General features: G+C 40.1%; 1 protein-coding gene across 1 annotated transcript; it reads right to left on the bottom strand.

Annotated features, from left to right (window-relative positions):
• Window positions 1-1419: 1419 nt before the first annotated feature.
• On the bottom strand, window positions 1420-15725 carry si:ch211-161m3.6. The gene is made up of 3 exons (NM_001327861.1): window positions 15279-15725; window positions 15063-15195; window positions 1420-2608 (listed from the first exon to the last, which is right to left on the bottom strand). Exons 2-3 carry the CDS (start codon window positions 15145-15147, stop codon window positions 1806-1808), a joined length of 888 nt encoding a protein of 295 aa, NP_001314790.1. The 5' UTR covers window positions 15148-15195; window positions 15279-15725; the 3' UTR covers window positions 1420-1805.
• Between the last annotated feature and the right edge of the window lie 3205 nt (window positions 15726-18930).

Genomic DNA, 18930 nt, shown 5'->3' on the forward strand with positions numbered 1-18930 from the left:
TGGCTTGAAAAACCCGTTCTTAAAGACTGACTTCTAGTCTTTATTTGGGCAGAATTCAAATAAGCCATTTTAATGTAGATTAATCTCAATATTACAGTGTGTATAAATATATATATATATATATATATATATATATATATATATATATATATATATATATATATATATATATATATAAATTAGTGCTGTCAAAATTAGTGCGTTAACGCATGCGATTAATTTGAAATATTTAACGTGTTAAAAAAAATTAACTGTTGTGGTGGACGTGTTCAACATGCAAAGAAATATGGATAAGACCAAGGAAGCACTTTTTAAAGGCAAGTTTTAGTATAAAACAATTAATGTCGCATCACCAGGCTATCCGGAGCGATCATGCGTGTTGAATCTGAAGGAATTCGCTCCAGCGTGTTGTGTGTGTCTGTCTGTGTGTGTGTGTCTGTGTCAGGGGTTGAGTAAACGACGTATCAGAGTAGGGGCGTGTGCGCGAGAGACGTAGCTGAAGAGTGGTGGGGGTGAGTTTCGAAGAGCTAGGAGGAATGCGGTGGAGAGGGGTGTGCATTGTATTTAAGGACCGGGCAGGAGACGAGCGATTTCCGGGAGATTATCAATCATTTGCGGGCATCCGGGAATACTCCCGCAACTTCCTGCCGACTTAGGATGTCTGGACTGGACTGTCTTAGCAACTGGATGAATGTAAAGGAGGATTAAGCAAAATTGTTTCTACTTTATAATTAATGTTCTCAACTCACAGCAATACAACATATATATACACACACACACACACACATACATACATACATATATATATATATATATATATATATATATATATATATATATATATATATATATATATACACACACATACATATACATATATATATATATATATACACACATATATATATACACACATACATATATATATATACACATACATATATATATACACACATACACACACATATATATATATATATATATATATATATATATATACATACATACATATATATACACATACATATATATATGTATATATACACACACACACACACATTCATATATATATATACACATACATATACACACACACACATATATTTATATATATATATATATATATATATATATATATATATATATATATTTACAATATATATATATACATATATACATACATATATATATATATATATATATATATATATATATATATATATATATATATATATATATATACACATACATACATATACAGGACTGTTATTTTGAGGGCTACGCCACGAGCTCAGATTTGGTTGGCAAATCAGAGGAAAATAGTGTATACATGTGTAAAAAAAACCCCGCCAAAATATAGTTTTTGCTTTCTTTTGTTTTTTGTGAGCAAAATAACGGAATATTGAATGGACGGTTTTTGAGTGGACATTTTTAATTGCTAAACTCTTTCCACAACGAAGCCACTTCAAGTTTTCAAACATCTTGTTAAAGTGAAATGAAACTGAAAAACTGTGTGTACCTACCACCGGCCTGTGAAGATTATCCGGGAGTTCATTTGGGCTGAGCAGAGCGGCCCATTTCCATGAGCATGCTTACTATTTCTATGAGCATATTTTTACAAAAGTTACATCTCACCGAGAGGAATATGCACTGCAGACGTTTACATATTCATCTCCACATTTCCACCGGAAGAGCGTGCGGTGTGAGTTCTCTCATGCTTACTAAGGATTCCTTTGCGGTTAAAACACTTCCCGCACTGTTGGCAGGTGAAAGGCTTCTCTCCGGTGTGAATCCTCATGTGAACTTCAAGGTGTCCTTTCTGAGTAAAGCTGTTCCCACACTGGGGACACGTATACGGCTTTTCCCCGGAGTGAATTCTCATGTGCACTGAGGTTTCCGTGTTGATCGAAAGTCTTCGCACACTGAGGACACTCGTACGGTTTCTCTCCCGTGTGAATTCTCAGGTGGACTTTAAGGTTGCCGTGCTGATCGAAGCTCTTTCCACACTGCTGGCATGTGTAAGGCTTCTCTCCGGTGTGAGTTCTCATGTGGACCTTAAGGCTTCCGTGTTGTTCAAAGCTCTCTCCACACTCGGAGCACGTGTATGGTCTCTCTCCGGTGTGAATTCTCATGTGTCTGGTAAGACTTCCTTTCGCAGTGAAGCTTATTCCGCACTGTTGGCAAGTGAACGGACACTCCCCGGTGTGAACTCTCATGTGATACCTAAGATTTCCTTTTCGGCTGAAACTTTTCCCACACTGTTGGCAGGCGAAAGGGGTCTCTCCGCTGTGGACGCCCATGTGCACTTCAAGGTTTCCGTGCTGGTTAAAGCTCTTTCCGCACAGAGGACAGGAGTAAGGCTTCTCTCCGGTGTGAGTTCTCATGTGTCTGTTGAGGCTTCCCTTCTGAGTGAAACCTTTCCCACACTGAAAGCAGATGAAGTAGCTTATAGGGTCGATCTCTTGCACTTTTTCTTGCGAGGAAGTTCTGTCAGTCCGTGCACGATGAAATGATTGTCCTCCAGTTACGAAATGTTGATAATTCTCAAAAGGACCTTTCTCTTCCACTTCATCCAGTTCTTGACTCTCCTCTTTCACCGGCAACGGGTCTATGGCAAAAAAAGATCAACTACGTTAATGGCTAGTTTGATGGCTCGATGCGACAATTATTTAAAAATTTAGGCCTGGTTTACACTGTCAGGTTGTGACGATGTCATAAATCAATTATATTGTGGTTGAAAAAGTTCAGCAATTTCAGTAAAAACTTTTATTATGGGTGAAGTTTGTTCCTTGTTAAAAGAGCTTGGCGTCATAGAGAAGAAAAGTAAGAGCTAGATGGAAAGAGGGGGAGAAGGAAGTGATACATGGCCTCTGGCAGTCATTGAAGTTTTGACAAAGTTTCGGTTTCTCCGATGGCGTTCGTTTGAGTTTTAACTCATCATGCTTTCATCAGCCAGCGTTGTTTAAACCCTGCCGAGATGTCAAGAAGCGGATGAGTATGTGAGCAACGTAAGGCTTCAATGGAAATGAGAACCGCAAAGCCTCTATTGAATGTATGTACTGTCAAGTGTCAGCCAAAGTGAGAACCGCAAAGCATCTACTGCGCTTCAGCGCTTCTACTTAAATGAGAACTGCAAAGCCTCTACTGCTCTACCGGTTTTTTTTTGTTTGTTTTTTTTTTACTTATTTGACATTAGCCCCTTTCACACATACACACCTTTCCGGAAAATTACCAGCAATTTTCCAGAAAGGTGTGTGTGTGAACAGGCTCTTTTTGAAAGTACCTGTAAATTCGTTCTGGCTAATTTCCGGAAAGAGAAGTTGTAACATTACCGGTAATTTGCCGGAATGCTGCGCTGTGTGAACGCAAAAGGAAGATTGCTGGAATAAGCACGTACATGTCTAGAACGTGCTGACGTGAGACGTCTGCTTTAGCCAATCAGAAGAGTCAGACGCATTCACGTCCGCGCGGTTTAGGAGAATAATTTTTAGAATATTTTTCCAGACACATTTAGCAGCTAGAAATTAGTCAGATAACGTTTATATGTTCATCTTAATGCCAAACGTGTAATTAATTATCGATAAGATGCTTATGATAAGCCGTTGTTTGTTTACCTTCAAGCTTTGCATGTGCCCATGAAAAAGTCTATGAGCGCCAGCACACACACATTTCATGTACATCTCAACATGCCAAAGTGTTTCTAAATATTTTTTCATCAAAGTTGTTCACAATACTGATCCATACACAAAGTTTGTGATGTAGTTAATAGTTTACAAATACAAGCGCAGCTGTTTAGAGGTCATTTCTGGTTAATGATGTCAGAATTTACCGGTATTTTGGAGTGGACGTGTGAATGCTCTTTTCCGGAAAAATTCCGTAACGTCCTCACCTGTGTGAACAGCACTTTTTTGAAATTACCGGTAAAGTCGTTCCGGAAATTTTCCATATATTTACTGGTATCACTGTGTGAAAGGGGCTATTGACATACTGTCTGGCACCCCATCATTAAGCCTGGTTTATACTTCTGCGTCAAGTGACCGGCGTAACTCACGGCGCAGGCAACGCGCGCAGCTGTGGATTTATACTTCTGCGCGCTGTCCCTGTTGGTCTGCATTAGAGATCTGCGCGGGACTAAATTTTGAATCCCGCTCCCGCCCGCACCCGCCAGGTTTTAGCCCGAACCCGACCGCTCCCGCTTAAATTAAGAATTTATTGTCCCGCTGCCCGGCCCGACCCACCCCGTTTTCTGGCCGCCGCGCCCGATCCCGCTAAAGAGCGGGGGAGAACAAAACCGAAAATCCCCCAGCTATACAGTCCAGACAGTCAAGCTGTCTGTATAAACAAACACACACACAGCACCAAGCACACACACACAGACAAATCTCTCTCTCTCTCATACGCGCGCGCACTAACACACACACAAGCACCAAGCAGACACACAGGCGTTTGCTGTTATATCAAGTCAAAGGGTTTTAATACCATGTATCAAGTACCAATGTAATACCAAAAGGTTTTATATAAAGGTATATAAATACTGAGTCGCGCCAGCTCCGGGCCGCAGCGCACATTACTCTCGGGCCGATTCCGGCGCGGATGCGGCAGCGTCTGCTCGCTTACGGCCGCCGCATCTGGCCCGATTGATTCGGGCCGGAATCGGGCAGTGAGTCCACAAGCATCTGGAGTCCGCCAGCTCTCTCTCATTTGCGCGCGCGCACTAACATACACACACCAAGCACACACACAGGCAAAGCTCGCTCTCGCTCTCTCTCTCTCATTCGCATAGCAATATCCGTGATATTGCTAGACAGCCCGCTCCCGTCCCAAATTAAACCCGTTACCGACCGCTCCCGCGATTTATTCGGAAATTTATTCCCGCGCCGCAGAAATCTGGTCGGGACCTCTAGTCTGCATTAACACTTCCGAAACGCTAGTTGGCAGTGAGGTGTAAATGTGTCTCTGTGTCGAGTTTCTTCGCTTCTGTTTTGCGTTTCCTGAACACTTCCGGGATGTACAAGTGACTCAAACTCGCTCATTTAGAGGCAGGAACCGGCGGACGTGCAACAACTTTAACTATGAGGTAAACACAAAACAAAACTTTCCATCCGGAGCTCCTTCACGGGACTCCACACTTGTAAACAAACGCTCGCGCCATTCGCGCGGCTCTCGGTCCCGCCCAGACTCATCAGCTCTACCAAGCCGACCAATCGCAGAGCTTGCGTTACGCGTCGTTGCAACGTGTAGTTACAAGCCACGCCGACGGCCATGGCGAAAGGCTATGCGTCAGCGCCGTAGCATACGCCGGCGTTTGACGCAGAAGTATAAATCAGCCTTTATAAAGTAAAGGAAACGTTACAAGATCTTGATGCCCAATTCTGATTTGTTGCCTATATCTGATTTTTTTTGCCTGTCCGTTTACACGTTTTTTTAATTTTGACCCATATCCGATTCAAGTTTTTACACTTGCCATACAATTTACGATGTTGCGCATGCATAAAGGCGGGTTCTAGCATCTATCTTGTTTTTAGCTCTGCGAAATATATGAAGTCAACTTTAAAGTGATTAAGAGGTGGAGGAGGAGGGATAAAACCGTCATTGCAGCTTAGTTTATATATAGCGTCCTTCACTGACTCATCTCTTCACAGGACAAGAATGCAGGTAACTTTTGCTGTTGACCACTGACCACTTTCCTCCTCGTTTCCTCTGTTGTTGTTTACCGCACTGGCTTCTCCACACACGCTCTACCTTCTTCGTCATCAAACTGCGGAGAAGTACCACATTGTTGCAAGTTTAATGACGTACAAAACGGAATGCCTCAATAAATCCGATCTGCCCGTTTACATGACAGTCGCATTGTCCCATTTATATCTGATTTATTTTCACGTATGAAGGAGGCCTGAAAGTCATCTCTGTATATCCGAATGCATTTGTTTTTTCGTGTGCACGCGGTCATAGAACAGATCCGATCGGTGTCGCATTTAACCGTGACCACATGGGAAAGCTAAGTTGCTCCCAGAAGTGGTTAGTGAGACCAGCAGGGGGCGCTCAACTTGCCATCTGTGTGGGTCATAACCAGGGCCAGACGGAATCTGCGGACGTTTTTTGCTATTTCTGCGTATAATTTTGGTAAAAATCTGCGGATTTCTGCGGAATTATTTTGGGAGTATCCAGCGGAGTAACACAACTAAGACCTTAATATATGAAATAAAAAGTAATAAATTACTGAATAAAAACTGAATAAATTCAGATTTACACATTTACACAAGTAAATAAACAGAAGTAATAATGGGCTAAAAATCTGCGGAATTCTGCGCGCGCAGATTCCGTGTGGGCCTAGTCATAACACCGCATTATATTGACGGGGACTCTCAGTGATCTGCTCAGTGAGCGCCGTCTTTCGGATGACTCTCTGGTTGTTAAAAATCCCCAGGATGTCCTTTAAAAAAGAAATAGGGGTTTAACCCCGGCATCCTGTCCAAATTTGCCCACCGCCCTCTGTCCATCCCTATATCATAATTGACTTCATCACTCTGTCTCATCTCCACCGATCAGCTGGTGTGTGATCGTGCGCAATATATCTGCCGTCGCATCATCCAGGTGGATGCTGCAAACAGGTGGTGGATGAGGAGATTCCCCCCAAAAGTTTGTCAAGTGCTTAGAGTGTCCAGTCCGTATGTAAGGAATTATTATTATTAAAACCGACAATATAGATCTATAGCTTCTGCCTATTTAGGGCTTGTTTCCTCTGAGCTGTACGGTTCTGTATAGCACAGTACACATTTCTATTGTGAGATCAACTAAATTAGTGACCCATACTGTACCACTTTTTATGATCCTTTCCTAAGGGTATCTAGCACAACAATATGGTACCAAGAGGGTGGAACTAGACTCACTGCTGATTGCTATAGGTTTACAAAGAATCATAACTTGGGCATGCAACAAGCCAGGGGAACGACAACAGAAGAAGTGCCCATTTTAAATAGACAGCCAAAACACTACACTGTAATAATACTCCCTCTCCCTAATTGAGTGCACTTGCTGTGCTTCTACATTCGAAATAGTGAACTTGAGTTTGCAAAAGACACATGGGAACAACCTGTATGGGTTACTTCTTTGAGAAAGATTGAAACAATCTCGTGTACACCACACTTACCAAGTAAGGATACTCTTGGCATTTGAAACCCAGCCTGATACAAGGGTCACCAACCCTGTTCCAGGAGAGCTACCTTCCGGCAGAATTCAGTCCCAACCCTGATCAAACACACCTGAACCAATTAATAGTACCTAAAGCAGCACTTGATAATTACAAACAGGTGTGTTTGCTCAGGGTTGCAACTGAAATGTGCAGGAAGGTAGCTCTCCAGGAACAGGGTTGGTGACTCCTGGTATAATAAAACAATGGTGTTCATTGATGGAGTGTCTGTGTATTACTATAGTATTACCACAGGAAATACTGTGACTCTATGCTGTAAAACAGCTGCAGAAACCTTATAAATGGTCCATTTTTGGTCTGGAGAAACAGGTCTGTGTTCTTATGGGTTCATATTTTTTATGGCTTACAGAACAAACCACTGTAGTCCAATGAGCTGCCTAATTAACCTAGTTAAGCCTTTAAATTGCACTTTAAGTTTATGACTAGTATCTTGAAAATTAATTATGTGCTTTCATCATGGCAAAGACAGAACAATAGCTATTTGAAATTAGTTTTAAAACTATTTGTTTATTTAAAAGGCGGCACGGTGGCTTAGCGTTTAGCACTGTCGCCTCACAGGAAGAAGGTCGCTGGTTCAAGCCCCTGCTGGGTCAGTTGGCATTACTGTGTTCTCCCTGTGTTTGCATGGGTTTCCCCCACAGTCCAAACACATGTGGTACAGGTGAATAGACCTTTTACGCAAAAACCGGAAGTACGTCAACAACGTGTAAACCTAGTTCCGGTATGAGTTTTTATTTTGGCGGAGAAATGGCAGCTAGAGTGTTTTCGGCGAGCCTGAGTTGTCTTCCGAAGTTCACCAGCGCCGATGTGGTGAAGAGTGTGGAGATGCATTCGTCCACTAAAGGGAACAAACTGGACAAGGGATATAAATTCTTCCATGAAGAGTTTATCCACAATTGGTAAGCTTTTTGTTACTGACGTTGTTAAGTTGTGTATTTCTATGTGAGACTACATGTAATGTTTTCTTGTTGCATGCGGTTATAGTATCAAATATACTCCAGGGACAGGTAGTAGTGAGAGGTAGATGCTTCAGGTCAATGAGAAAGAGCGATGAGCCTCACAAACTGGAGGTTTGACTATATATTTGACTAAATAGTTTAAGATTTCTTGTATTTTTTTATTTTATTGGTTGAGTTTCGTGAACAGCTTATATTATTAACATTAATTTGTTCAGGTAGAAATGCGTAACGGTACACATTGAAGGATTCGGATTTCTGCTTTCCAATCCGTCTCATCATGGACCAACGTTTATCCTTTTCATCATCCTGTTTCTCAGTATTTAACTGTGAATTGATTTTAACTAACGAATAAGTTAAAACTGCTTACTGCAAGAATGTTCTGTGTCCTTGTTTCTCTTTTTGCCTGTCTATTTTAACTTTGTTTTCAGGAGACACACAAACCAGGTCATAGGTCATGGAGACCTCTCTCTCTCTCTCTCTCCATCTGTTCTTATGACTGGAGGTCCAATACAGAGGAGAAGACAGCTGTTTTATTGTCCTGATATATTGCCTATAATTTTATAGCTGTTTGATTGATCTGTTTTTGTGTATAATTAATAGTAATGTAATTCCTTTTTGTGTGGAGACAGACTGTGTAGCCAAGATATTGTTGCAGAATGTGATGGAAACCGTCTTGAACCAGCCTGATAACACAGCTGAACGTACAAGAAACATCCTTGAGTCTTTACTATTGTGTTCCTGGTTTAGCTTTTTACAGGTCGGAGATCAGCTCCTAATAACTTAGGGCGACCTCACCTCTAGGCATCAGGTCGCCATCCATATCTGGAGACAGATACAATGCTTTCTTTGACGCACACATTAAGGCCATCCATATCTGGAAGTAGATACTTTGTTTCTTTGACGCATGTATTTAGAATTGTCTATTTCTGTTGTAACCAATGAGAACTGTTTACCTGGATCCCACCCTTTCTGGACTGTAAAGAGTATAATTGTTCGATTGTTGAAACTGTAAGCAGAGCGGCCTAGGAACTCATTGCGAGTGTTGAAGCTGGCTTCTGCGGATGAAACTGCAAACTATCTTCAGTAAACTTAATTTATTTATTTAAATCTCTGACTCCGGCTCTTCTTCATCTACCAGACTGGTCATTCTTTGGGTTAAACTGTAAACTATCCCTATAAACTATCCTTACAACATAGTTGACTAGGGTTAACTAAATACACTATGAACAATTTTACCTGCAGGTGGGTGTGTCACGTAGTCGTGATCCATCCTTGCTGCCTTAGCCACCGTGTCGCTATCTTCACAGCATAGCTGTTTAGACTGACGTTTGTAGGTTCTGTCTTATACTGACTCCCTTCTCTAAGGAGCTGTAAAGTTGTTTCAAGGGAATAGGCTCGGGACAACAGCACTCTTCAGGCGACGAACGACGCAGCCACCACTTTAATCATCCGGAGCGAAGTGCCGGCTGCAGACATAGGTGCTACCTGTTTTTACCAATGACTGTAAAAAATATGGATGACGCGACAGCCCTTTTTCCCATTGAACGCCTTGAGGGCAAAACGCCTGCTTGACGGGCACAAACTGTCGCAAAAGACTGCTGAAATTGGAGCCAGACATGCGCAGAAGGACTGTCTGATGGAGCCAGAGGAGGAGCCGCGAAAATGAGCAGAGTCGAGCTTCCAACCAAACGCTTTATGTAAAATCAACTACGCCCCCCGAACTTCTCAGCATGCGTTTGCTGTCATATCAACACAAATGAATGTAATAACGTTAACAAATATGAGGGTTTTATATATTCAATCGCGCCAGCTCCAGGCCGCAGCGCACAACTTACTCGCGGCGTCGCGGGCTGATTCCGGCTCGTATGCGGCAGCGCCTGCTCGCTCGGCCGCCGCATCTGGCTCGATTGACTCGGACTGGAATCGGGCAGTGAGTCCAGGCATCCGGAGTAGGTCCAGCAGAGGTAACATTAGTCAGTCTGAGCTCTAAGAGATAAGTCTCCGGCAGGCGAGAATCTAGCCGGAACTGTGTTTTGCTATCTGGGTGGCTAGGCGTGTATCAGCAAACTAATAAAGCCCGAAAAAAGCCCTGAACTTAGCGAATAAACAGTGTTCCACCAGGATCATGTATGTCAGAAACTATAGTTTACTGCTGAACTCATTTTGTCATGGTAAAATAACACAGAAATCGAATAATAACATTTCAGTCTACTTCAGTCTCCTGCCGAAGCTCAGACGCCGCGCTTTGAGAAACTGTCAATCACAGCTGTCAATCACGATGACACGCCCAGCATTAAATTACTGCTAAAAACAAACTGTTTACAAAAATGAAGATCTGCACCTATTTCAGCACAATAACCAGTGCCTTAATCCACCAGAACCATCTTTCGGGACATTTTATTGCAAGTGTAATATTTTTTTTTATTTGGGCTCAAGTCTCCTTCATTAACACGGAGGAGGCGGGCTTTATGACTTGTACTGCAGCCAGCCCCCAGGGGGCGATCTAACGGCCGAAACCTTCACTCAAACGTAGGCTTGCGGCACACTTGGTTTTTACATGAAAACTATGCCCTTCCTCTCTTCGGATCGCCTGTATCCATTTGGGTTTCAGGTTTGGAACCACATGAAAAGAATGAAATGAAAGGTAGGGCTGTTTTTGGTTGGAAGACGAACAGCCTGGAACACAGCAGAAACTGTGATTCTTCAATATGCCATTTTTCGTATCTGCCGCTACGATAACAGGAAGTTCTAATACACTACATTGACGTATTTCTGTTCGAAAAATGCGGAAGTGCATAAAAGGTCTATTGAATAAACAAAATTTTCCATAGTGTATGAGTGTTACCCATAACTGGGTTGCAGCTGGAAGGGCAACCGCTGCTTTCCATATGCTGGATAAGTTGGCAGTTCATGCTGCTGTGGCTACCCCTGATAAATTGAAGGAAAATGAATGAATGTAAATTTAAAAAAACAAAAACAATTTACAGGTGGGCTAATATACTACACACACACACACACACAGGAAATAAACAATTATACGTATTAATCTATAATGATGTGCTGTCATCCGCTGGAAAACAATGTGTAAGAATTTTAAAAACATGGCACAGTTCGACATGATGACATGCAATGCCTTACTAGCTGGCTATCGATAAACTTCAATATGTCCACAACTCAGCGGTCAGAATTCTGACAGGGGCTAAAATCAGAGAACACATTACTCCTGTTGGAATTTCTCCACTGGCTACCAGTCAGATTTTATAATTATTCTAAAATCCTCATGCTTACATGCAAGGGCCTGCATGGTTTGGCTTCACACTATCTCTCTGAACTCTTAACTTGGTTCTCCCCTTCACGTGACCTCCGTTCCTCTGACTCTGGTCTTCTAACAGTAGGGATGGCTGACGTGAAACTGACGTTTCAACACAGTGTCGAGATCCCGAAGCGCAAGTGTTTCGAAACACTGCACCGAAGCATGATCCGAAGCACCCAAGTCACGTGACTGAAGTGTTTCGAAACACCCAGTCACGTGACTAAAGCGATTCAAAGCATCGATCAGCATAGAAACGTTTCGAGACCTGGCGAATCCTGATTTGACTGCCAAGGTCTCCAATTATTCTCTGTCTCATGTGGCTTAGAGGACTGTGTGTTTGCTAATTGATTCTAAGCTCTGCATGATGTTCTGGGTTCGAATCCCGACTTGTACAAATGCTCTGAAATCATGGTTTTATGTATTTTAATCATGTTTCTGTTTTGAGTAGCCTAAATAGGATACAGCTAAAATTACGCCATCAATTTAGCATCATTTTTGTAACACTGTAAAACAATAATAAATATTTTTACAGTATGGTTGGGTTTATGGTTTGGGTAGACATTAATAAAATACAATAAATGGGAAATTTAATGAATAATATAAATAATTCTTGATAACTTCAGGCCACCGTTTTTGATCTAGCAACAACCCTGTTTTAAGACAAAAACAAGACATATTTATTCACAAATTGTTTATTCGGATATCAGACCAATGTTGAAACAAAACGATACAAGAACAAAGCATTACCAACTAGTATTAAACCATTTCAAAAAAACTACGACAGACTGGCTTCGAAACCTACTAACCCTGCATGGAAGTCTGAGTCCTTAACCACTGTACTATGATACTTGTAGGATTTCATGTACAAAGTTGGGTTTAATGCATCAATTAGTTCAATCGTTCTTTGCTGAAGCTGTTTCAGTGCAATACATAAAAAAATGACCACTAGATGTCACTGTAGAGTGAGGTTTCGAAACGTTTCGAAGCTTCGACACATTTGCTTCGACTGTTTCAGTGTTTCACGAAGCCTCGCTTTGCCCACCACTAATCGAAGCATGATCCGAAACACCCAGGTCATGTGACTAAAGTGTTTTGAAACACCTGGTCACGTGACTAAAGCGATTCAAAGCATCGATCATTTCAGAGACATTTCAAGACCCGGAGAATCTGCATTTGACTGGCATGATCAGTTTCATAATTCTGTCTCGTATGGCCTAGTGGACCGTGCGTGTGCACATTGATGCTGTGCTTCAAATTTATATTGGGTTCGAATCCCGACTAGTCCAAATACTCCAAAATCATGATTTTATGTATTTTAATCATGTTATTGTTTGATGGTGTAGTCTAGATAGGATACAGCTGCGGATATGCCATCAATTTAGCATTATTTTTGTAACACTGTAAAACAATAATTCATAGTTTTACAGTACTGTGATGGGTTTAGGTTTTGGATAGACGTTAATAAAATACAATGGGAAATTTAATTAATAATATGAATAATTATTGTTAACTTCTGGCCACAACTGTATCTGATCTAGCAACAACCCTGTTTTATGAACAAAAACAATACGAATTTATTTACAAGGTGTTTATTCGTCTTTCAGAGCAATGTTGAAACAAAACGATACAATAACAACGCATTACCAACTGGTATTAAAGCATTTCAAAATAACTGTATCAGTCTGGATTCGAACCCATCATTGCCGCATGGTGACCACGAACTCTAACCGCTCGACTAAACCATTCGCTGAATCAAGGCTACAAAGTGGGGTTTCATACCTCAATTTGCTCAACTGTTCTTTGCTGAAGCTGTTTCAGTGAAATGCAAATAAAATGACCACTAGGTGTCACCGTAGAGTAGTGTTTCGAAACGTTTCGAAGCTTCGACACATTTGCTTTGATAGTTTCGCTTTGCCCACCACTATCTAACAGTCCCCTCCACTCGTCTGCGTTCTATGGGTGACCGGGCTTTCGCATCCCTGGCTCCGAGGCTCTGCAACTCTCTCCCCCATGACATTAGACATGATTAAATCATCCTTGAAAACTCACTACTTCACACTCGCCTATTCATGAGGCGTGCGTTTTTGGTTTATGTTTTAGATATTTGAATGCTTTATCAATTGTGAATGTTTTAGCCGGAACGATTCATTTTTTACTGTTAAACTGTTTTATATCTGTCTCTCTTTGATGTAAAGCGCTTTGAGAATTAAGCTTTAAAGGTGCTATATACGAATAAATTATTATTATTATGATGCTTGCTATAGTTTGTCTGGTCCCGACAGTGAACATCACTGATGTTTACCTGATGCAGACCTTGAAGACAGCGAGCATCCTGAAAGCTGAACACCACTAAATAACCATTCACACGGTGAGAGAAACGAAGTGATAGACTTTTATTTCAATTGTAAATGTTAAAAGATAACTAAAGTTAGCTTCTGTTATTCCTCCTATTAAAATAAATAACATTTAAAATGTTCAAGTTTGACCCTGAGGTGCGTTCGATGTTAGCATTAGTATTGGCATTAGCATCAGTAACGTAGACTAACCATATTCCGTACACAACGATGTTCCGTACAGACGACCTTTTAACGTTAATCTCTGAATAAATACTTATGGGTCGTAGGCAAGCTATATATCTGTGTAATCTTAAATTCTCACCCTTTCAGCCCCAACAACAACAGAGACATTCCTACAATATGTTTCCGAGTAAAATCAGTAAGTTTGCTACGTCCACCTAATGCGCTTGAAAATAGAAAGTGGGCAAGCTTAAAGTGCAAGTGTCGCCTGGGAGGGGAGACATTTAAAGCCCCGACAATATGCTTTTGCATTTAATTTATGCATCACACGGTATTACAGTTCTTATGAAGTGAATATTATGTTATCACAAATTGTTAAATAACTTATCTTTTGTTGAATAAATGCCTTGAAATTTGGATGTTTAAACATCAATTGTGGGTAAATACCGCATGTCGCAACTCTCCGCCGGAGAGATAGGCTGCAAACGCTGTTTGGATCCTCCTTTTGCAGTAATGATGTTTATATTCATAAAAGGTCAGTCAAGTTAGCTTCAATGTGCATGAATTTAATGTTTTAATATTTTAAATTGTCATGCTGTAATAAAATAAACATGATATAAAAAGTAAATGATTTCTGAAGCTATTTCATTTAAAACTTTCATAAAAGAGTTATTTAATATATCATTAACTTCAAGTTAAACACAATAATGGTATATTCTGACATAAGATTTTAATAAGACTTCAAACAATGCCCATTTTTGCCGAAAATTAAAGTTATGCGCCCTGTACGGAACACTATTTTAGTCGTGTACGGAACACCGTTAATACCTATCATCTTCCGTACACATGCGAAGGCGGTACTTATCCCATCTTTTCTCAAAAACTACTGGTCCAAAAGACATCAATCAAGATTTGGATTGTGCAATAGGTATTCCCCCAGAGAATGAACACACAAGCATGCTTATCTGGCTTTCAATGACGGAGGAGTGGCCGTTTGAGTGCACTGAATAGCGAAAAGTGTACGGAACATGGTTAGTCTACGTTACTTTAAAAATAAAACTAACCTGTGTGTTCCTCTGCATCCTCCATTTTGACTATGAATACATCTTCAGTCTTGATATCCTCACACTCCTCTTTAATAAACGCCATCGCTTTAGTAAACTGTGGATGTCACCGGCCTTTCATGAGGTCTTTTTCCTGTTTGATAGGAGAATGATTAACAGAGGAAAAACATGATGTTCAGCCTTTCAGTTTAACTGACTTGTAATATCAACACGTACATCAAGCATGTGAGGTAACTTAAGTTTGTAAAAGTTGTCCTCTGTCCTCGTTTGTCTCTGCTGTTGTGACCAGCAGGTGTCGCCAGCGCGCTTCAAAACAAGTCCTCATTCTCTGAAGCATTTTATTCATTTAATTCGGCTTTTCTGGACGCTTTTATTCTCCATTACTGCTCATCACTGACAAACTCGTGTTTATGTCAGACTGACTCGCGAAATAGGCCGCTCGTTTACTGTTATTCGTATGGATGTGGTTTTCCTCACACAGAATAACGTGTGTTGAACTTGGATAAAGCATTCCAGCGTTACAGACAAAGGAAGAAAAAAACCCCGTCGCGTCGTTTATAAAGCACATAAGAGTGATTGAACGAATTGTATCGATTAAAACGCGTACAGTGCTTAAAACTACAGCCGAATCACAACAGATGCAGGAGCGCGGCGCATCCTTATGACGTTACATAAGTTGACCAAAATAAAAGTCAGGTTGTTATTTTCTTTTACTTGAAAAAACAAATCCCCAAGAAAAACCAATAAGAAAGCTGAAGGAGGTCCAGAGATGCCTTTATTTTGAGGCTGTTAGTAAGACATTTAAGGGCAATTCTTCAACTACGGGCCCTTTTAGCCTTGTGAAGTTGATTAATTCAATTCAGCTTTATTTGTATAGCGCTTTTACAATGTACATTGTGTCAAAGCAGCTTCACATAAATGGTTTATGGAGTAAAATGAACTTGTTCAAAATTAACACAGCATCATAAGTTTAAACAATTTGTCTTGTTTTAAGATCTGTAAAAGGACAAACTTAGATCCCTGCTGAAAAATCCAGCTTAAACCAGCCTAGGCTGGGTGGCTGGTTTTAGCTGGTCGACCAGGCTGGTTTAAGAGGGGTTTTGGCCCTTTCCAGGCTGGTTTCCAGCCATTTCCAGCCTGGTCTTAGCTGGTCAGTCTGGGAGATGACCAGCTAAAACCAGCTTGACCAGCCTAGACAAGCTGGGAGTCCAGCCAAAACCAGCTATATCCAACTTAAACCAGGCTGGTCAAGCTGGTTTTAGCTGGATTTGGCTGGTAATTTTCCAGCTTGACCAGCTAAGACCAGGCTGGAAATGGCTGGAAACCAGCCTGGAAGTGGCCAAAACCCCTCTAAAACCAGGCTGGTCAACCAGCTAAAACCAGCCAACCAGCCTAGGCTGGTTTAAGCTGGATTTTTCAGCAGGGATATGAAGGGAAATTGTTAATATTTTTAAAAATTTCCAACGCGAACTGAACTAATGTAATTTCCACCACATCTCAATATACAGCTTTTATTTCAAAATGAAATAAATTATGGCAGTCGAACGTTGTCCAAGATCTTTTTTTTTGTATCTAGTTTAACAATCTTTCCACAATAATTATGCATTTGTCAATTGAATAAATTAGTCCATTAGGACCAAACGCTGAATTGTACATCTATCACACTCTTAAATTTAATATCAATTTGGTTAAGAGCTTATTAGAAAAACAATAAACTGAATCTGTATGTTGAATGGGGTATGAACTCATAAATTGTGAATACACTTTTAATGTGTGATAAGAACTTTTAAAAAAATAAATAAATAAAAAATGTGTGCGGTGATGGAAATAACAGGGCCGTGGTGGAAATGACAATGAATTAGTGTTAATGTAGAATTAATAAAAATATTAAACTCATAAACTCACACTTATTAAACTAAATGTACTAATTAACTAAGCATAACCACACATTGTTTTGCATGTGTAAAGCTGAAATTTATCTAAAAAAAAAAAAAAAAAGATTTGTCTAACAGATGAACGGTAACAGTGCTTACTGTAAATCACTGATTATTTTTCAAATATTGTGTAAATTAATTTTAAAGAACACACAAGAACATATTAGTGCAGTGGCGCAGATGGAAGCACTGTGGCCTCAAAGCTAGAAGGTTGCTGGTTCGAGCTCCAGCTGGGTCAGTTGGCATTTCTGCGTGGAGTTTGCATGTTCTCCCCGTGTTGGCGTGGGTTTCCTCCGGGTGCTCTGGTTTCCCAAACAGTCCAAACACATGTGCTATAGGTGAATTGGGTAAGATAAATTATGTGTGTGATTGAGAGTATATGGGTGTTCCCCAGTGATGGGTTGCAGCTGAAAGGGCATCCGCTGTGTAAAACCTAATCTGGATAAGTTGGCGCTTCATTCCGCTGTGGTGACCCCTAATGATTTAAGAGACCGAAATGAAAAGAAAATGAACAAATTAATAACTCATCAATATGTCAGACATCCTTTTGCGGACAATATGTCACCAGTTCATCTCAGGAATGACAGACACAAGTCCTGCCCGGTGGAATTTTGAGCCATTCTTTTTGCAGGATAGTGTTCAGGGTCACTACATGATGCTGCTGGAGGAAAGCATTTCCAGACTCATTCCCCCACAATACCCCATAGTGCTCAATAATATTCTGATCTGGTGACCGTGCAGGCCATGGGAGATGTTCAGCTTCACTTTCATGTTCATCAAATCTGTCAGCTTCACTTTAAATTGATACTAGCATTTCATGTATACAAAATACACTTATTTACTTTAATTTTGTTTGTTTTTTAACGCCTTTAAAGGTACAACATGTTTAGAAATAACGTAGAATAAATGTATTTACCTTGATCTTTCTTAGAAACCACCTAAATAATCTCACACAAACTTTTTAAAGCAACATTTCAGTGTTGTGGTGGAAATGACACTGATACTGTGCAACAGCTATATTTTGTATAAAAAATATCGATAATCTCACCTTAAAAACTATAAAAAAATATTTAAATTATTACACTAGTGCTTAATTAGGATACATTAATAGTTACCAGATAAATAATATTTTAAAATGTTATTTTCATTGTTGAAGTTTTAAACTCTGGGTGTGCGACAAGGCAAAAACAGTGATTTTGACCCCTAAAAGGAGGTTAAATAATATGAATGGAATTTGATCAAAATGATATATATATATTTGGATTGCATATATGATCAAAGGACTTGAAAGTGTCCGTAGTCAAAGAATTACCCTTAAGGTCAATTGGATTAAAAGATGTCTATCCACCCCAATTCCTTTTGGAACCATATTCTTCATAATAAGGGCCAGACGGAATCTGCGGAAGTTTTTTGCTATTTCTGCGGAGAATTTTGGTAAAAATCTGCGGATTTCTGCTGAATTATTTTGGGAGTATCCAGCGGAGTATCATAACTTACACTTTAATATATTAAATAAAAATAATAAATTACTGAATAAAAACTGAATAAATTCAGATTTACACATTTACTCAAGTAAATAAACTGAATTTATAATGGGCTAAAAAACTGCAGAACTCTGCGGAATTTTGCGGAAAATCTGCGGAATTCTGCGCGCGCAGATTCCGTGTGGGCCTACTTATAATATATTTAACCAAGTGGCTTGATATTGTTTTAATATGTGATTATAAAATTTCTCTCCTAAACTCTTCAAATTCCATCAACAAGCCCTTCTTGCCTGAAAAATTTGTTACTCTCAGAATTTTTCTCCTCACACCTCCTTTATTTGGAATAATGGTAATAAAACCTTTTCAAATGAATCTTTATTCTTAGTAAATTGGTTTATTAGAGACATTAATCATCTTTTAAAACTTTCTGACAGTATATTCTATCATGTG

The sequence above is a fragment of the Danio rerio genome, chromosome 4, assembly GCF_049306965.1.
Source record: "Danio rerio strain Tuebingen ecotype United States chromosome 4, GRCz12tu, whole genome shotgun sequence".
In the NCBI taxonomy this organism is placed as follows: domain Eukaryota; kingdom Metazoa; phylum Chordata; class Actinopteri; order Cypriniformes; family Danionidae; genus Danio; species Danio rerio.

Bases quoted from the DNA above. Each gene is read 5' to 3' on its own strand.
- si:ch211-161m3.6 (NM_001327861.1), bottom strand. From the start codon at position 15,147: ATGGCGTTTATTAAAGAGGAGTGTGAGGATATCAAGACTGAAGATGTA. The intron at 2,609-15,062 runs GTTAGTTTTATT...TTTTTGCCATAG, and splicing joins GGATGCAGAGGAACACACAG to ACCCGTTGCCGGTGAAAGAG.